The 20,839-nt window shown below is 46.0% G+C and overlaps 1 protein-coding gene across 4 annotated transcripts in view; it reads right to left on the bottom strand.

Moving 5' to 3' along the window:
- Window positions 1-20,839, bottom strand: part of KSR1 (kinase suppressor of ras 1) — a 52,138-nt gene that overhangs the window by 16,393 nt on the left and 14,906 nt on the right. For all 4 annotated transcript variants that reach the window (XM_034068774.1, XM_034068775.1, XM_034068773.1 and 1 more), the window contains one exon: window positions 6,898-7,038. In XM_034068774.1, coding sequence (XP_033924665.1) covers window positions 6,898-7,038 — 141 coding nt within the window. Of the gene's footprint in view, window positions 1-6,897; window positions 7,039-20,839 lie in introns of those variants that run through there.

Genomic DNA, 20,839 nt, shown 5'->3' with positions numbered 1-20,839 from the left:
ACACGTGTAACCAGTAACTTATTAGAACTATTAGTAAGTCATTCAGTGAAGTGGAGGAGGCGAAGCTTTCCTGGGGAAAGCAAAGCTTTCCCACCACAGGCAGCTCTATTGCTCAACAGTTTAATTTTAGCAAGACAGAGCAGCAAGTTGTAGGAAAGTATAAGTACAGAAAAGGAGATTATATTTAAACAATCCCAGTGACCTTGAGCTGGGCGAGTTCAGACTTTGTGAACCTGCTGCCAGCCCCCATGACACGCGACAAAAGAAATAAGCCTTTGAAGAGGGGGGAGGGAGGGGAAGTAAGAAGCTTTCTTTAAACAGCCACTCATGTGCTGCACATATGTGGTGGCTTAATATAAAACTGGTCAACCTGATCCCTGCAAGATTGGCCTGATATGCTTTAGCTCCGTGTTAGCCCCCCGGCCAACGTGATAATGTGATGGTCACTAGTTCAAGGCAGCTCCTCAAACAGGTTCTGCTGATGCTCCAGCTCAGCTGTTGTGGGGATGAATGTCCCCTTCACCACAACAGGCTCCATCTTGGAAGAGCATGTGGTGGGCTCCAAGCCCCCAGTGCAATGGGCCCTTGCAAAGGGGGGCTACTCCCCATCTTCAGCACTGAGGGTGAGAAATGTGGGTCCAACAGATCCCTCTCTACCTGCTTCTTCATGGGTGCTGTGGCTTTTGAAAAATGCAGCTTAAAGGTCTGCATTAGGGCCAAGCCAAACACTACCTCCCTAAGCACGCCTTGCCTTGACTGCAGAGTGACAGGGGAAGTTGCAAGATACTCAGATACCACTCTAATAATTAGGTCAGATTAAAAAAGGAACAAAGAAAAAGCAGGAGAGACAGAACCTGCTTTCAGTCCTTCAGCACCTTGAAACTGCCAGCAAAAGCTAAAGCCTTACTCACCACACATTGCTCAGCAGAGGTGATGCTAGAAAGCCCAAGCCAGGAAATTACTCCTCTCTGTAACAGGTAAGAGGACTTCTCTACAAAGCCCTCCTGCTTATCAGACATACAGACAGTGCACGTCATGTTACACGTGTTTTTGAAAGAGACAAAAGTAAATCACAGGGTATGCAAGAAGCCATCCAAAGGTTAGCCTCAATTAGTCAGGGTGAGGAGTTCACACGAGTCTTTAATCTTGCCTGGTGTCCAACTTAAATCCCTGAAACATGGCAAAAATGCTGGTATCTACCTCAGTGGACGGGTTATTTTTGGGAAAGATTCCACCCTGCAGATAAGCCCCCAGATCTAATTCTACTGCTTGCAGTCTGCAGCATCAACCTGACCTGCCCCTCGGCCTGGCAGACACAGCTCTTCCTCTGAAGCTGGGTAGTTGTCAAGGCCCCAAATGCCTCCTCTTAAATCAATACATTCCCTCTCAGTCATCCCCCTGTAAGGCAGCAGATGCTAGAAGAGAAAGCCCATTACATAAAGTGCTTAAATTCCCACTGATAGCTCTAAGCAAAGCATGTAAGGATGCTCTTAAGAACATCTTGTGCCTGCTAGTTGTTATTTTGCTCTAGTTTTCTGGTGGCCAGTGGAGAAAGTACTGAAACGTCGTTGTGCTATTTCTGGAGATCTAGTGGGCATTCTGGAAAGTCTCTCTCATGGAATTTCTAGCTCTCATTAAGCTGTGAGCATCCACAGGCTATGGTTTCATGCAATCTCTCCCTTCTCACTGTTCCACCTCTCACCCAGTGGGTGGTGGAATGGAGGTGACAGTCGCAGGGCATTCCTGTCTGGTTTGCTCCTTGTGGCCAGAAGAGCTGCTGTCACTACTGCTCTGTAGGAAGGCAGATGTAGAGGTTGCAGTATTTCACTGCAGATCCTGAGGGGTACCATGAGCCTCATACTGACCTCAAGCCTCGAGTGATTCACAGTAACAAGGCTGTGAGGGGCAGTTGGACCCCTTGGCATTGGAAGGGAACCCTAGCAGTGGGAGAGAATATTTCCCAAGAGCTGTTTATGCTGGGGAGGGGCCTTCAGCTGGAACATAGCAATGGAGTTTTGGATCCAGGAAGCCTGCAGGACACAGTTAATTTGCATACAAACAATTAGCACATTCAGGGTCCCTGCTATCTGGCAGTCCAGCCAGAACCTCTGCTGCCATGCCCATGGAAATCCCCCCAAACAGCCAAAGTCCTCATGGCCTGTTCATGCAGATATGCTGACAGAGAAAGATGAGAGGATACAGCTGTGGAAACCTGATAGGCTCAGGCAGATCTGCCTCTCCTATTCCCCCAACCAAAGTAAGGATGCACACACATAAAGCCCATACTTTTCCTCCATCAATTATCAACTAGATCATAGTTTGTGCAAGTACAGCCATCTGCCATGGTCTCTCAGTGTCAACCCATGCCTGTGTCTTTGGCATAAACACTAAATGGGAAGACAAGTCTCCCAAGCAAACAGGAGGTATTACAAATAAACATATACATTAGGAGTCAAATATATTCCCCAAGTGGAAAAGCCATAACCCAGTGCTGTTCCATCTGCCCCAGCAGTCTCTCTGGTGGCACAGTTCTGCTTAGAGCCAGCAAGCCCTGGGGCAGGATCTGCCCCTCCCTGTGCATGGCAGTTATCTACTCTAAAAACAGCTTTCCAAACTTGATTGACTGGAACCCCTGCTACACGGGGAGCAGGGCTGGTTCAGGCATGTTGCAGAAGATGATAAGGAGATGACTGTGTTCTCATGCTATTTTTTAAGATGGTGACAACAAGTTGTATGTGAGAACAAATAGAAAAGTTTCTGGGAAGAACAACAGTAAAGGCAGAGAGGACTTCTTTCTGTGCTGAACAAAATAAGCCAATAGAGATTTTTAATCTCTGTTTTGGTAGCCATGCCCCAAGCCCAGAACCAAGTACCTCTGCAAGACGCTTCTTCCATCAGCCTAAGAGTAGGGACAGCACTCTGTTCACATCCTCCTCCCCTCTCCATCCCAATTCTTGACTCCAGCTCTTAATGGAAGCAGGACAATCCAGACCAGTGCATTATTCTAGGTGCATTTTCAGAGCAACTTTTACTCACTGGAGACAACCACATAGGTTAAATGTATCTTCTGTCTATGGTTCTTCGGTTCCTTGCCCTGTCTTTTCTAGTTCTCAGTTCAAGTATCTCTTTTCCCAGTTTCAGTCCACTGTATTTAATCATTTATGCATCATTCTCAGTAGTAAAGCACATGCGCACAGTACTAATCAATCTCTAGGACTCCCAGCCAAAACCAAGAGCATTTCCTAGAAAAATACATAGGAAGCCAGCTCCAGAACAGCCTTAGCCAAGCTCCCCAGCAGAGCCTGCTCCACACCAGCCCCTATTTCTATGATAAAAATCTGGCAACTGATGAGAGGAACAATAACAAAGAAACAGAAATAGCACAGGTTGGGGTGGGGGTTCAACGTTTCCTCACCACCTCTGTGTTCCCAAAGAGCAAACAACATCACCTGAAGGAGCTTTAATAGGTTAGATTGAAGCTTGTATTCACCACCTACCTCCAAGTCTGCTAGGTCCACACAGAGCAGCCCTTTCACCCTGCGCAGCATGACTGGCTCACTGTTATCCACCTTCACCGAAGCTTTAGCTGTTGCCCAATGCCACAAACAGTGCATTGTTATTACTCTAATCTCTCGCAGAACTAAAGGATTTTACAAGCAGTCATTATTCTTGTTTTAAATATAGGTTTTCAGAGAAAGAAAGGAGCCCGACAAGACGACAGCAATTATAACAGCAAGAGCTTTCAAGCTTCACAATGTCTAGAGCAAATCACTGAGCAAAAATAGTGCTCACTCTGGACTAGAGGAGTCAGCAGATATTCTAAATTAGAGCCAGTGCTCTATTTCTGACAGGAGAGCCTGGGAGCTTCTGTGCTTCCCTGCGTGGCAGCTTTATTTGGGAGAGGACTGGGGGGAGAGAGGGGAGGGGGAGAAAGAGAGGAAAAGAGCATTGTTTCTCTAACTGAGCTAAAAGACTGCTTGCAATTAGGCTGGTTTTCAAAGGTGTTATGTCACAGATTAGCATGATCTCGAAATACTCTCTCCAGCAACACTAAAAAAGCAAAGGGATTCAGAGCCATTCAAAAAGGCAAAACCCCATGAACTCAGGCCTTTCTCCCCACTGCCCATGACAGGCAGTGGGCTCAGCAGAGCACCTCCTGCATCATACCTGCTTCTCTGTTCAGATCTGAGGTGGCCAGGCAAGGGCTCTGCTGCAGTCGTGCTCTGAGACCCTACAGGTACCAGGAAACTTCTCCGACTTGTTTCAGAGCCTAAAAGTCTCAAAAAGAGAGGGCTGTATGCCTAATATTTTCATATTAGGCACATTACAACAATACCTTAGAGATGAAAAGTCATTCTCCAGTGTATCCTGTTCACCAGCCACAGAACCAGGTATGGAACATGGCTGTCCCTGTTTATTTTCTGACCTGTTCAGCCATCTTTTTAAGGAGGCTCTATCCCCCTCTCTCTCCCCAGTCATGTCACAGGCAGTGTGCATAAAGCTAAGGGAAACCATTACATGTTTCTTAATAACTAACCTATTAAAGCTCCTTCTGTCAGTGGTTTCCATTGAAAGCATTCAGGTGAGGTGCAGCTCATGTTGTGTGGAATCTGAGCAACAGCAGGAATGATCCCACGATACCTGTAACACTTCTGAAAGACAGCTCCTCCCTGACGAACCTCTCCCCTGCACTGTGCTGTTCCTGCCACAAACACCAACGCTGGCTGCACTGTTTCCTAAGCAGTGAAATAACAGGATAAAATAATCACTGCAAGAACAAAGCTATTAGTTTATAGCCCAGCTATTTCCCCATTTACAGCCCGTTCCAGCATGTCTGCTCAAAACCCATGGAATGACCCATGGGTGTTGCAGGTCTCCTGTCTACCTCATACACAGGCTACAGGAGCTGTCTGCAGCTGCATGAAATAGGTGCAGAACCATACAGCTGGAGTAACAGATGAATTTTACTGCTTTGTTACACCTCTGATGTTTCTGTCCCAGAGAGCAAAAGGAACACCATTCATTACACTGGTCATTGCCTGGGAGGGGGTAGCAAGTGAGCATGAATAAAAATAATAAACAGATGGAAAATATTCTCTTCCTGCACAGATCAAAAGTCAATTTGTCACCCTTTTTAATGTCACACACAGGGAAGGGCAGCCTCAACCCTCTGCTCCCTGAATTAACAGGATGTGGCAGATTTGAACTGTCCACCTCTCCCCCTCCTGCCTCCCCCCTTTCTCTTCACCTCTTCCCTTCCCCCCTGTGTTCTGCAGCATCACAAAGGATTTAAAAAGAGCTACAAAGACATTCTTTTAGGCTCAGGCAATTCCAGTAACCTTAGAAACCCACAATAGTTGGGAGCCTGGCAGCTTGGCCACAGCAACAGGCAGCTTTGCTGTTCCCTCACTGCCAAAGCTGCACCTTTCCTGCTCCCCAAACCCTGGCTGGGCTGGAGGGTGACATCCAGCAGCACATGCAAAATGAACAGTACTAAAAGGCACAGCTCGGTCCTGAACTCATCCTGTTTCACCAGAGTCAGCTTAGTTACAGCAGGTCCAAGCTGGAGTAACTTCCATGAAAAGCTGGGCAATTTTTCACTCAGGCAGATCCCTGCTGAAGTCAAAGAAAATTTTTGCTTGTGTAAGGATCAAAGGAAAGGGAGTGGGAACACTCTGGTCTGGCCTGCAGAGCCAAAACTGGGGAAAGAATGGAAAAAGCCTCTTCTGCTTGGTTTAGCCATCAGTGGGCTGAGCTCTACTTATATTGCCGTTAATGTTACACTGAAGTGATGTGTCCCCAGGGCAGCCGTGCCCAGTCCAGGTCCAAGGGATCAATGTGATGTCAGTGCCCTGCAGTCCTGGAGCTCCCAGTAACCCTCTAAACACCACTGGGATTCCAGGCTCCCTTCCAAAAAACCCAGGAGTGTCAGAGACAGGAGCTGGGGCTTGGGCTGATCTCATAATTCCCAATTCCAGCACAAGTGTCAGATTATTCTGTGCTGTAAAGAGGCTTTTGGTGATTTGCATGTTAAGAATTGAATTGTAAAGATCAGAAGGAGCCATGGTCTGTGAGCATGAACAGCTGATGCTGGCCACCACGGGAGGGTTATTCATTCCATTCTTTTACACTGATGCAATGCTCTTTGGTAGAGACTTTACTTGTGTGTGTGTATAAAATGAAAAGGCCTCGTTTGTTTCTGAGCATAGACTCCCACCCAGCCAAACCCAGATCAAAATCCCCCTGACCATTACTAGGTTGCAGTAATGTTGTAGTCTGAGTGCTGTGTGAAGCTATACAGTTTAAAACCATCAGTCTGTGACAAACTTGTAAACTCTAATGCCCTTTGCTGGTCTGTGTTTAGAGGTTTATTTTGGGATCTTTCTAATTTATAATCATGGCATGTATACTTTTAGACATAAATAGGCTGTAACAACTCATCATTTTTGCCCATTTGTTGAACATGTCAGTGCACAAACTTCTAAGTCTTGGTCGTTTTTTGGCTAATACTGAATGCAGAGTATAGTATGGTATAGGATTATTATTTATTATCTAAGAGGCAGCAAGTGATGAAATGATGGCATCATCCTCAGACCAGCAGGCAATAGGAGGGAAGGTCCTGGTGAGGACCTTTGGCTCATACTGAGCAATACAGCTGAGGTGTTGCTTCAGTGATATGAGAAGGTCCCTCCTAACTCTGGGAGGAGGGCAAAGGGAAGGGAATGTTACAGCATTCCCGCTGGGTGACCACTGCTTTCGTGAAAGAGGAAGCTTCCTTTCCCTCACATTCCCACCTTGCCTGGAAGTAAGTTCAGAAAACTACCGTAAACCCAGCATGCAGCTGGAATGTCTTGAAAGGGCAGGAAGGGTCTGTGCGGAGTGTTGTTTTCCCCTTACCTGAACAACTTCTTTCCTCACGTTGACAATGTCTAACCAGTCGTGGAATCTGGGATAGCTGTTGAGCTCTGCTGTCCTGTCATTGAGGGGCACACTCAGCTTACACTGCCGCTGTCTGTGGATGTAGTCAATCAGCTTCACCTGTTGGGATGCAGAGAGGATGCAGTTAGAATATGTTGTGTCTTCCTGGTGATGTATGGTACCTAGCAGGAGGAGATGCTGCTCTGGGAGTTTGTCTCTGGCCACTTGTGAATTCAGACAGCAGTGCCTGTTTGTAGTTTGTAGTTTGAGATTTATTAACAAATGGGTTAATACAAAAGTGATTCAAACTCTTCATGCCGTGAATACAGAAATGCAAGTGCCACGTCCTAGAGGACTCAGTCATCCCTTTGCACTCACACTCTGACCACCCAGCTGAAACCAGAGGAACCTTTTAACTGTAACTTCCTAACATGGCTTTGGAGCTTAAGACCTAAAAGAAATTACCTTGGAAACCCCACTTGATGGTTCTCAGTCCTAGTACCTGTTTTTGTAAAAAGGGGATGACAGCACTTCCTTTCTCTGCCCTGGCAGGAGAAGTGAGGGGAGCACATTTCTCTTCCTCCTAAAAAACAGGGGATCTTGGCAACCGCCAGGCTGGAAGTGAGGTTAACCAGGAATACAGATTGGGAATAGAGGCAATAGGAGCAATGAAGAACTGGTATAAATAGGGGAGGAAAGTCCCCTCTCAAGAGGCAGAAGGAAGAGGTTGCAGGCAGTTTGAGGACTACTCAATAGCCCCTAGTATGCCAGAAGTCAGCTTCCCAGCTGTGCAATAGATATGTCATGGAAAGAAGGAAGACAGAAATCACCTAAGCCTCCTCTTTTTCTGGAGGCCTTTCAGTGATGATATGCACTTTGATATACAAACTGCAACCACAAAATCCTGCCAAAGGCAAACAAGTCAGCTCCACGTTTGTCAGCCGCGGTATGTAGGATTCCCAGGGCACTGTGGTATGTCACTGCCTCTTTCCCTGGGTCACCTCACCCCCATTCCTGGGCATACCTCAGGGTTGCTAACCACTCTGGGAAAGAAGCAAGATTGCAGTGGGTCTGAAGCTGGTACAGCCAGCAAAGGCCCTAGCAGGTCTGTGTGCAGAAGTCACGACTCGGCTCCTCAGTCTGATTGTGATCTGTTACTTTAGGGTAGGACCTCCCATCAGAAAAGATCCATATTCCTGAAAGGAGGATGAGATATCAGCATACTCTCTAATGCTAGAGCTCCATGCTCAGTTGTATGTAACTCTAATTTTATGCAAATGCCTTAAAAGTAGCACATGACCCAGTACAAAGAGGGGAACTGAAAGCACTGACAGTGGCAAGGTGTGGGAATCTGTTCCAAAACCCACAGTGGAAAGCAAGAAACACTTAGCAGCTATTTATAAGTGGAAAATCACAAATTAAGTAAAAGAGATTATACAAAACTGTATGCCCCACATACACATATGGAGTATCATAAGGACAGCACGCTGCTTTGAGGAAGGATATTCCTGAGGTACAGCCACTATTCTTGCACTCCCCACGAAAGTTCTCCTCACCCATTCAAATGTAACCCCAGAGCATCACATTTAATGGGTAAGAGAATGGGCCTGGGCTGCAGGGAGCTGGACTCCACTCCCAGCTCTGCCACTGACCTGCTGGCTGACCATGAGCACAGTAACTAGCGTGCCTCCTCCTCCCCACCCTGCCCGTGGCTCTCCAGATCCTACTGCACCAGCTCCCTGGAGCACGTGTCATCCTCAGCTCCTTCTGTACTGCTCAAGAAAACATGGGTTCAAGTATTTCACTTGACAAGTTCCATCCATAGCATAATCTCCTAGAAGGATACTGCTGGAAGGCTCCCTGTGCAGCACAGATTTCAGTGTCAAACTTCTCATCGTTGGGACATGACAGAAGGAGAAAGCAGGCTGACAGCACAAGCCCGAGGATCTCGGATCGCCAAGTCCCGTTTTCCCATGGTAACTCCTTCACATTTACTCTTCAAGTCCAAATTTGTTGTCTATAAATAGTGTATGTGAATTCTCTCCCACCCTCCTCGCACCACGCTTCTCCCCTAGGATGAGTTTAATTTTGTTATTTCCTGCCCAGACTTCAACTAAACTACAGGGTTCAGCTTTAATGGCTGAGCTCTTGCAAAACCCTTTTCTGAGAATATAATAAAAATTCTGGGTTCAGTGACGCACATAAAAAGCCACAAACAACATGCAGGTCTCCAACCACAACCTAGACAGAGCGATAAAGCCAATAGTAAGCTACTCACTGCCTGCCTGCCAAACGGCACATCCTACTCATCACAAATGGCAAACCCCACAACAGAAGCGGCGATACTCCAACTGCCTCAAACCCACAGAGATGGGAAAGAACAAGAGCAGAGACAGGATATGGAGCAGCTGGAGTACGTGGCTGCTCGCAGGGTGTGCTCCAGCAGAGCCCTCCTCCTCTCACTCTGTTGTAGCTGATGGCCAGGACACCCCGTTCTTGTTTGCTCCAAGAACTGCACATGCTGCGAGGTCTGCTCCTGGGTGCATGCTGATCTCCTCCTCCTGCACTCCTAAAATGAATGTCCCTTCACAGCCTGTGTGAGAATCAGGCCCAAGATGTTTAGGAAAAAGCTGCCAAGCTTGTACTTCTTTATTTATTTATACGAACGTAACAGCAGATCTCTTGAGATACAAGTTTGCCCATTTCCAGGACCTTAAGCCAATGGCTGGGAGTTTCAATGTTGATGAACAAAAGCCAAACACACACAAGTTCTTCAGTTCACTCCTGCAGGCATGGCACAAGAAAGCAATGGCATCTGTGAAACCACTGGCACTGGGGTGCAGAATTCAAGACCCCTTGCCAAGGAAGGAGATACGAGTTGGAAGAATTCAGTAATCCAACTGGAGCCCAAAAATTACTGACCTCTGGTTCATTGATCAAAATCACATCCTGACTCTGTCAGAGAATGTTAACAGTGGTGATCCCTAACCAGAGAAATTGTTTCACACGTTTGGGGGTCAAGCTTCTTGTCAATTGTGTTTTCTTCATGTTTAGAAAAGTGACATCTTATTCCAGCAGTCACTGAAGGGGATGCCCATTAAACCTGCTGCAGCTTTTGCACTTGGCCAAGACCCAGTCAGTCTGAATTGAATGCAACTCATCCAAATAACCTGGGAGGAAGAAATGGAGGATAGAAGAGTGCATTTATCTGAAGTCTTGCCTAGCTTTCCACATGCTTTCAATCCACGTGTCTTGGAATACCCTATAAATGCAGAAAGAAGAATTCTTTTCAGTTCACAAAAAAAGGAAATGGAGGCACAGAATGGGAATTATACATTAGACATCTTGTTTCTCCCTTATCAATGTGAAAGCCCAGATTTCTTCGGAACATCAAGAGTTTGAGCCCAACTTGTTTCTGTCACACATTTCACAACCAAATGCCATGTTTTCACACTTTCACAAAAGGTTCTGCTCGCTGATGCCTACAGCTTTTCTTGATGACTTTAAACATATGCAATGTTTAGAAGAGGGGGTTTCACAATACCTAAACCAAACAATTGTCATTTAATCAACAAATCAAGCACTTGTTCAAAAGCCGATCACACTTCTCCGGTCCCAGGAGATGAAATCTCATGGAGTCTGAAGGCACTTGAAAAGACAATAAATATGAGCTCACACCAGTGCTCCCGAGCCTACAGCCACTCACTGCCCTGCAATTTAACAAGCCGGCAGCTGAAGCTTTAAAAGGATCAGATCAATGCATGACCCAGCTCTTACATGTGGCCAAGAGAAATGCAAATCATCTATCTTCCTCCAGACAGGAATTAATCAGGAAGGAACTCCTCTATTAACCTCCTGCCAGGAACAGGCCCAGAGGGCAAGGGTTCGCTCCCTGAAGCACCAGCAGTAGCTGCTGTGGGTGCAGGACATGGCACTACCTGCATCGGGAGGTTCTGCCCTTCTGCATCCTGAACCAGAGACAAAACTTCTGAACTCAGATTATGTCTGCATGGGACACTGGGGAAAGGAAGATGAGTCACTGTAAGGCATCCAGTGAAAGTGGATTCACTTCACACCTTTAGCTGACTCTTATCTATTTTCCCCAGTGCTGTTATATAGAGAAACCCTAAGCCAGGAAAGAAAAAAACCTTGAGCAACCTGAGCACTGAAGAGAACATAAAAAGGTCAGAATCTGACTTGGCAAATTTGTCTCTGAAGTCAAGCTCAGCAACCATGTGGGAACATGATAAAGATCTCAGCAGCACCAGGAGCCCGGCAGCGGTGCGGGTGTGCTTCAGGACACCTTTGCCAAAGTCAGCGGAGTTAAAAAGGCAGAAAGGTGCAGCTGAATTGATCCATGCAAAGGGAAGAACCAGTGTTTCATTTCAGACCTTCTTCCTTGGGTTTGGAAAAGATGATCATAACAGAGCTAATAAGTCACCTGGATACCACAGCAACAGGGTGGGAATACCGAATCTATGGAAAGTAGCAACCACCAAAGCAGCGGAAGTGCTGGTCAGGACTCTGCATTTAGGGCCAAAGCACAGTGATACCAGGTGTGTCCAAAATCAAATGTCTCTGCAGCTCCTGCACCACACAACCCAACACTGAACTGCTCCTTTTGTGAACTTCAGCTTCCAGCAGCTGATTCATGTGAATGCCTCCTGGCTATCTGAGCTGTTATCATCTGATCACAGCATCACCAAGCAGCAACCCAAGACTCAGAAAGTCTCATTTTCCCTCTGTGTTCAGAGAGCTAAGTTGTTCTATGTGTAGGTATAAAAATACCTTATAACAGCATGGACTGTTCCCTTTCCAGTATAGGGCAAATGAAACTAATGCCTGATTTTGAGTGGTTTAAAACCAAATCTGCCTGGTGAGACAGGGAGAGTGGGTCTGTACCCTTTTAACATGGCATATGCTTGTTTAGCAGTGCAAACTCATCCAAACCTGTTGATAGAACATTTCGTTCAACACAGAAACCCATCATTTCCATCTGTGCTTTCATTAGGAACACTCAAATGATGCAGGATTCAGCTGGAGAGCCTTATAATCCCACAAACTTTAAAGCTACGTTGAATTCAGCATGGAATTCAAACAGCTCTGTTCAAGGCAAGCACAAAAGCTGCACAGGAGGGAAATGCTCAATTCAGAATAAGAAGATGAAAAAAAAGACATTTCAAGGAATTATTTGTAGCCTAAAAGAATGAGGCCACTCAATTTCTCATCCATGTGGCCTTGCCCTCAAAACCAGGAGAACTGAATCCACTAATGGATGGTACTTTAACATCTATCTTCCTCAGCCCTATATGAGTAAGGCCATGCCAGCAGATAAAACATTACAAAGAACTATCAGGTAGCAGATTCACTTGTTTATTTGAGATGATACCCGAGAAGAGGAGCTCACATTGTCAGACAGATTTGCAATTTGTGGAATTCACGTTCTCTTCCTCGGACCCAGCTGATTGCTTCAGCAGGACTCCAAAGTGCAAAGCTTGGCTTCCAGCTCTGCTTTGCTGAAACAGTGGCCAGAGCACTCGTTTTCTTGGTTCTGTTTCCTGTCCCCACTGATGATACAGGGCAATCAAAGCACCAGGTATGTAGGTTACCGCTATGCTGGACCACTGCACAGCTCCCTTAGAAGCAGACAGTTTGTAGAGCAGAGCTACTGCTTTGAATACCCAAACCCACCTATGACCATTAACATACTCACAAGACCCCATGTGGCAGCACCTTCTTAAAAGTCAGAAAGAGGAAGGAGGATTAAAAATAATTTGCAGAAAGTGAAGGAGCAGCTCTAAAAACAGTTCACAAAAGAGCGAACTCTCAGTGCTCTGGTCTAACCACCAGATCATGGCAGCATCGACTGCACCAGAGCTGCTGAAGCACAGAGGAAATCAGCACAATGACAGGCCAGGAACAGGCACTCCGAGTGGCACCAGAACTCCCTGGTCCCATCTGCAGGCTGCCAGGGCAGGGAGCATCACATCACTGGGTCACTCACATCACTGAGAGCCTGGCCCGGGGAGTTCCAGTGCCACCGTGTCACTTGCAGCAGCTTCTGCACAGGAACAGCTGAGCGCTTGTGTGGAACCCGGCTGCCTGGGCTGGCCTGAGGACTTCTGGTTTTGCTTACAGAAGAAAAGGAAATAGTTTCTCAATGCATTGCTAAACAAACACTGCAAAACAGCACTCAGCACAAGCAGAAAAGTGCACAGAGAAAGTCTGCAGAAGGAGGGAAGAAAAGCCTTAAGAGAAATTAGTACGTAAAAGCACAGAGAGGTAGAGGGATAGGGAGAGATGGAATACCAGATGGATGGATTTTCCTTTGAACCTTCAGTCATGCCTGAGGCTGACACAATAGCCACTGCCCAAACACTACAGTATGTTATTTCTGCTTTGTCAGATGATGCAGACAACATCATTTCTGGGTCACTTGGAGGCCACATACCACTGCTTTTCTCTCCCCTTCTTTCCTTTTCACAATCCCAGCAACTGAGAGCTGTAACACTCAGCTGAGGCCTCCCCAGTGAAGAGCATGAGTGGGAGGATGAAACTTCACAAGCAAGTGGTTCCCTGTGCCTGAAAACGATTCTCTTCAAGGATTTCATCCTAGAGAGGCACCCAAGCCTAATGCAGCTACAGGAACAGTCCTTTGCTTAAATAGCAAAGATTTCACACCCACTGAACACTAAAAAGGAAAGCCCTCCCCCTTCCTTTTTAACCTCAGGACATGCAACTGCAACAGAATGATTGAGAGGCCCTGCAGGACTGAGAATGTACCATTTGCTGAGCACAACTCTGCTGCTGCCACATCAGATCTGCAGCTCAACCTCCTCTCAGCTCAGACTTCTCTCCAGCACCCATCTAGCTTCCTTAGCTCAGCCATGCTTCATTAGGCTTAACTGCATTTCCATATGGAGCACAGGAAGACTAATTCTTCCCCTTGCACAAAGCGTGCATACTGAAGGATATCATCACTCCAGACTGGCCTACGGACCTGTTAAGGTTTCCCATCCACTCACTATATTAGTGCCTATGCCATTTAACAGGCTTATGGGTTTACCCTGCTATGAAGAGCACTTCTGTTCAGGCACAGCACACGTCCTGTTCTCCCTATTTTCTCCCTGTTCAATCCCTTCCACAGGGTCCCCAGATCCTGTATCTGTTCACACGCAGCCCGATCAAAAAGAGCTCAGACAAACCCAGTGACCATCTGGAAGAGAATCACCATCAGTCCGGAACCTGGTCCTCAGCAGCTGAGGCTTCACAAAGCCAGTCTTGGCCCTCAACCAAGGTCTTTAACAATAAGTTAACAAGCATCTGTCAGAAATGCACTAGGCAGAGCGGCTCATGCCTTTGGCAAGACAGCAAAAAGGATCTCCTGAGATCCCTTCCAGGGATTCTGTGTTGGCTGAGACACTGACCCGCATTGTAACAGCACTGAAAAAATCCAGAGGCTCAAGAGCACAAAGCCTTCTATCTCCATGCAGCAAGCAAAGATCAGCCCTGAGTAAATCCTCCTGGACAGTCAGGGAAACCTCAGTTCAGATCCTTCCTCTCCTTCCCGTGCCTTGCACGCTCCAAAACAAACCACTGCAGAGCCCCTGCAGACTTCAATAGTGAGTTAGGAGCTTACATGCTTTGATGGTTCCACATCTTACAGTCTTCGAGGCTCAGTTCCTGGTTCATTAGGGCATACACAGTGCTTTAACCCTGCTTCACCCAGCCAGGGAAGAGGGAGGAGTTTAGAAGGTGCTCAGATGCTAATGCAACCCAGGCTTCTCAAAGGATGGAGGTGAAAAAGTACTTGTCCAATTTAGCTGTGCTAGCCCATACAGCTGTAGAGAGGTGAATGCAGCTCAGACATAACACCAGTACTATGCTTCTCCCTAGAACTATAGTTATTCAGTGTGTTGGCAAATTCATTGTACCTCTCCTCATATAAAGAAAACCACCCCACATTCCATTCCCATTTACAGTGACTGCAGCCAGAAAGCAGCAAGTGATAAGGATTATGAAAGGTTCATAGTCTGGGGAGGAAGCAGCAGGTCATGTTTTGGGCATTGGGGCTGTATTACAACTCACAGATATCTCTGTAAGATTTAAAACTTAAAGTGCCTTTAGAAAGCATATCCTCCATCATTTTTATGACTGCACTCATCGTTCTCACACATCTGTAAAACAACTCTCAAGTACATTTGGTTGTCTGGTGGGGGAGGCAAAGAACCCAACAGCCTGTGCATGTGTGAACTTACAGCACAAATAGAGAATCAAGAGTCTACAGCAAAAAATGTAAAGCCAGACATTTCCTTCAGCAAGGTCAGGAAGGGAATGACTAATTCTGGGTCCCCAGCACATTCTTGCACTTCCCTTTCCTCCCCATTGCAAGCCTCATCCTGCAAGGTACTGAGCACCGGCAGAGACAGCGAGGGACCATGGGGCAGGGCATTGCATGTGTAGCAGTACTCTGAAGGAACTGAGCTCCTTTAATGAAGCAGTTTACTGCCCAGGATGCTGTCCTTAATCCCAAAACAGTTTTTCCTTTTCTCTTCCCCTGCCCTCCCAGCCATCTCCCTTCAGTCTTCCACATTTCTATTTGTGTAGCCTCAATAAAACACATTTCCATTCCCTCAGGTACTGGCTGGGGAATGAGGTAGATTAGCAGCTTGTTCTCGACAGGACTTGGACTTGTTATTAGACCAAGGGAAAGAAACAAAACACAACAAAATCCAGTCCTCTGCTTCTTCGACTCAATTACCTGTGCACTTCAAGAGTTCAGCCTCCCCTCCTCACTCCGACACACTTCCCCACTCTGCTGCTTTGGGGAATGAGACTCTGGGGAAGAGAAAGTCAGACAGAAAGAGAATTTTAGGCAGAAAAGTTTAAGCCTGTGCAGGCGCAGGCTGCCGGTCTCAGAGCTGAAGACATTACATCTCTGCACGCTGGGAAATCTCAGCTAAGAAACACTATTCTCTGAAATGCTCCAAATTATTAGCTTTCCACTAGAAAGAATGGAGCTATTTTGGCAAGGGCTGGGGTCACATTTCTCCTTTCACAGACACTGCCTGAGAAAGCTGCCACAGCTCACTGCTCACATTCTGTCCTTCCAAAAATCTCCGTGGAGCTCTGTCTTGCTGGTTACCGTTTGCCCAGAGCAGCCACATGGGGTTTCAGTCATTAGTTCAAGCACAGAAATGGTATTTAGAGTGGAGACACCTGAACTCAGATTCTCACCCAGAAAAGAACAGTCTCAGTTTGCGACTCAGACTTTCATCCAGACATTGCTGTGCCCATTTAGAAAGTGAAGGAAAATATAGCTGCTGACCTGGTAACAGTTGTATGGGGAAAAATACACAGGAGACTGATAAGCAACAATTGGCCATACAACAGACAGCCTTGCAACAGCTATTTGGCATCATAGAGCAGCCAGGAAAGATTTGAATCAACACTTGAAAAATGATCACATGCATGCACAAAGAGAAGCTCCAAGCAGAGGATCCTTAAGCCAGATACAATATCCATTACTTCTGGGACTTTCCACAGAAGCTCCACACAGCACATTTGTCCCTGAGCCTCGTCAGAGCAGGAGCTGGGCTTTGGGTTGGTTTATCTTTGGTTTTGTTTATGAGAAGTGTATTGTCAGAGTCACTCAGTGAAAACCAAGCCTTCCTAACCAAGTGGGTTAGGTAGGTCGCTCATTTTCAAAGGGTTCTATGGAAACAGGTCAAAGCTCTCAAACCGTATTTTTCCAACAGAAACCTGCATTAAATGTATAATAAAAGGAAATGTGCCAGTGCAGGATCAGAATTGAAGCATTTTGTGTATTGTGTGTATGTGAAACCTGAGTCTGAGTTTTCTCCTCAGCTGGGGATTGGAAAGAAATCTTTGGACAAGGGAAGTTCATTTGCCACCCCTGCTACCCAGATCACTCCAACGGTTCAGAAACCAACCTCAGAGCATCAGCCTGTAGTATCATTTCTGAAGTGATCTATACACTTGTTCACCTTCATCCCCTTTTTCTGCGGAGCTTTGCAGTGTTTTACATCTTTCACTTTTTGTGCTGTACAGTCTCCTTAGGAAATACTCTTCAAAATACTTCATCACCCCTTTTGCATTCCATGTGCTTAGTTAGATCCTTTTTGTCTTAAAGTATCTCTGATCATCACCTGGTGAGTAATCCAGCAGCCTCTGAGCTTCAGAATTTCTGCTCCATCCGAGGAGGGGCTGCTGAGGGACAGCAACTAGACATGAGAAAAAAACATGACTGCTTAGGGGAAAATAAAAAGCCATTGTAAGAAGCCTGTGTGCTATTCTGTACTGGAAATCCTCCCCTCCTCAGGAGCAGGGGAAAGACAAAGGGATTCTATGTTGTATCCTTCTGCCTGTGAACTGACAGTTCTGCGTGCTGGATACAAATTCATTCCTTAAGCTTTGAGACTTTTCACGGCAGCAAACCAGCTCTTGGTTGTTACACAAAGATCACTCATGGGATTTTTAGATTCCTTTCATTTACAGTGTTTAATCTTGATCTTTCCAAAAGGGACATGAATAAGTTAGGCATTACTGATGCTAACTTCCTTAGGGTGCTTTGAAAACTGGAACACCACACCTGTACAGTGGAAGACTCTAAACACCATTGGTACCCTACTGCATCTCCTGCTAGGTGCGATATAAAACCCTGCTGGGAGTAAATCTTACAACACTCCTCCAGTGTAACAAGGCCAGAAATAGAAGAAGGCCTGCAGAGAATACTCACCTCATGTGTATAAGTACAGGGATGGGGGTTCTGTGTTGTGGTTCAGTTTTGGTGGGTATGTTTTTGTTGTTGTTTTCCTCCTTGCAGTGAAATGGAGGAGGGAGATGGCTGAGAAAACCACGTGGGGTGTTTTTAAATATGTCAACTGTAGGAAATTGCTTAACTGGAATGTGGCAACTTGCCACGATCTCTGAAAGTGTCTTAAAACAGCAAAGCAGCTTTATTTTAACAAGCTGCAATGAGACTGCACTTTTTGATTGTCAGATAGAACAAAACACACTAAACCTGCTCTGTTCAAACTGCTTTGAACCTACAAAGCAAACTTCCTTGTTTCAGCTTTTAAGAGGAAAAGGGAAAATCTTTGGTATGCTCTGCCACGGAGCAGGGATCAGAGGGTTTTAGTTTGCTCATCAGTTCTGGAGAACAATTACAGAGTGCTATGGACAATGTGCTGAGGCACGAAATACAGGAATGCAAAATCTGTGCAAGCATAACCAGGATTCAGCTGCCAAGCAGAAAGCAGCTCCCCCACAGCTCAGCTCTGGAGAAAGCTCCTAAAGCAATGAAAAATAAAATGGAGTCAATGGATTATATGAGTTTTCTCTATCTTTCCTCTGGGTCTGGCCTGTCAGTAGTAATAGGGATGCATACTGGGTTTACTTCCCTAGTCAGCTTGCTCTCAGAAAACAAATATGTAAACCCACACAACTTATCATTCTGATTCCCTCTCTTTCTGTGTCCTCAGGTTTGCCTCCCTGTTCTCTTAAGATCAGGATCATCAGAGTCTCAAGAGATCATCTGTGAGGTGTAGTTGAAGATAACTAAGGGAAGGAGCACCAAGCCTTAGGACATGCCTCCCATCAGTCAAGCATCCCCAGGTCTCCTCTCACGCAACACGGTGAGTAAGCACATCTCCCAGTTAGGTTACAGCACAATCAGTTCCAATTATGCCTTAGGTAGCCTCAGCTGAAGAATCACTTCTCCAAAGCACTCCTGGTTTCCTCATGTAGAAGTGTATTCCCTTCACTGTGCTGGCTGCAGAAGGCTGATGATTCATGAGATATAACACACTTTGAGGAATTTACTTCCATGCAATCAGGAACAAGGAAGAACAGAATTCTGGATAGCCAAGCACCCCAAAACACAGTGCAGACAGGAGGAACTTCCCTGCAGGGGACTACAGGTAGAAAACCCCTCTCTGAAACTCCAGCACTGTCCCCTGAAGCAGTCAGTGTTATTGTGATGAGAATGAAAGACTAGTTGAAGAAGTTTGGATTTAATGTGAGATGGAGGGAAATGCTCTGAAGCAGAAGAGTGGTGTTGCAGGATGGATGGTGTTGCAGGATGTCTTTTTCCTGATTTGGTTTGGCAGTTTCTGGAGTGACCTGTGTGCAGAAGCTCTACCAGTTTGCTCTGTTATAAAACTGCTGTTTAGTTTCTGGGTTTCTTTGACTGTGTTGAATGCAGTTTTGTATTGGATCCGTTCTTCTTCCTTCCTACTCCCCCTGCTATTCTGAAGGGACATGGACAGAAAGAACGAGGCAACAGGAAGAGTAGGAGTCACCTCTATAGAGACAAAGCAGGATATGACCTCTGTTCCCTAAATAGAGAACATGCTATCCAAGCTGGTGTCTCCCGAAAGGAAAGACTACAACAAAGTGACACTGTTAATCTTGGGTTAGAAACTGTTAATTTAATGACATCAATGGTGCTTTGCAGGAGGAACTTAAGTATTAACTGCACAGAACTTAAATTAGTGACTGTTCTGATGGACTCTTGCTAAACAAAGCTCAAAGACTGTAGTGGTGCCTGATGGAGCCTTTCCTTTGCTAAACTTTGATCTTACCAAGTATTGGTGCTGCTCCTACCTGGGAGCATCCAGCTCCTGCAGTCTTGCTGCTCTGCTCAGCTGGGACAGCTCTGGAAACCAGTGGGACCTGTTTGTCCAGCTTAGAGGCTCCTCTTCCCCACTGTGGCTGCACTGCCCTATTAAACTTTGCCTTTGAATTTAACAGCCTATGACACTGGTTTGTTCCCATGAGCTGCCTGACCTCTGTTTCCCAGGGCAGCATACAGATTACTAGCTGGGACAAGGCAATGACACTGAATTACCCTGAGGTAGCCTCATATCCAGGTACAGATACTGAGCTTCATTTCTGCCTCCAATCTCTATTAGCATGCAGCAAAGTACAGTTGAAGGGGGCTTTACTGCTAGTAGCCAAGCATCTTTACTAACTCAGCGCTCCTGTGCTGGCTGTAGTTACAGTCAGATCACTGATGTTGGGACTGTACAGACACCCAAGATAATATCCCAGTGCTAGAAATTCATATTCTGAGGGTAATGATTTACCTAGTTCAGCCTCTTTAATCCCCAGTCTAGGAGAGCATGCCAACAACTTCTGAACACGCCTGCCTTCAAAGCTAGGGCCTTGGGTGATCTTGTCTGTGAAGGATTTCTAGTAGTGTCCTAGATAATAAGCAAACAAAAGAGCATTGCAGTTAAGATGACTAGCCTAGTTAGTGTAGGTAGGATGCATGAATTCCAGAGCAGCAACACTCACACACATACCACCACAGGGGCGTGACTGCAGGTGTAATTGCTCAGGCCATTAGTCTCCAATAGCTACATCTGCTGGGGACACTGGCATCCGGTCCCAACCCAGCCAAGTAATCTTGATGTGTTCTATTCAGCCATAGCCCCGTTCAAACATGTACTGAGACAAAGTACTAAGAACTGTCCTCAATACATCTCTAGAGACTAAAAAGGTAAACTTCCACTGGTGTTTTAGAACTTAGTCCTCCATGTACATCTTTTCTACTGAAAGGGACTTCACTTAGTTTAGTATGGATGTCTGAAGCACTTCAACTCCAGCTTGCTATTCCTGTTTAGCTGTAACACTTGTGTATGAAGCTAAGTAAAACTGACCTAGAGTTTGTTTATGCTTTCAAATGGTATATGTTCCGTGCTGGAAATGAGCACCTCTAACCAGACTGACTCTGTACTACAATAATAACTGGAAATGAACTCTGGACCATTGGTTCCCAGCCACTCTGTGCTAGATCATGTTGCGTAAATAATAGCCAAGTCTGGGGGCAGGGAACACTTAGTGACAGGGAGCAATCTGCCTTCTGCAGCCTTCTTCTAGCAGCTGCAGAGTGCTT

This window comes from Melopsittacus undulatus, chromosome 13 (genome assembly GCF_012275295.1).
Source record: "Melopsittacus undulatus isolate bMelUnd1 chromosome 13, bMelUnd1.mat.Z, whole genome shotgun sequence".
Classification (NCBI taxonomy): domain Eukaryota; kingdom Metazoa; phylum Chordata; class Aves; order Psittaciformes; family Psittaculidae; genus Melopsittacus; species Melopsittacus undulatus.
Note: the sequence above shows the minus strand (reverse complement) of the source record. Positions and strands in the feature narration are given on the sequence as shown.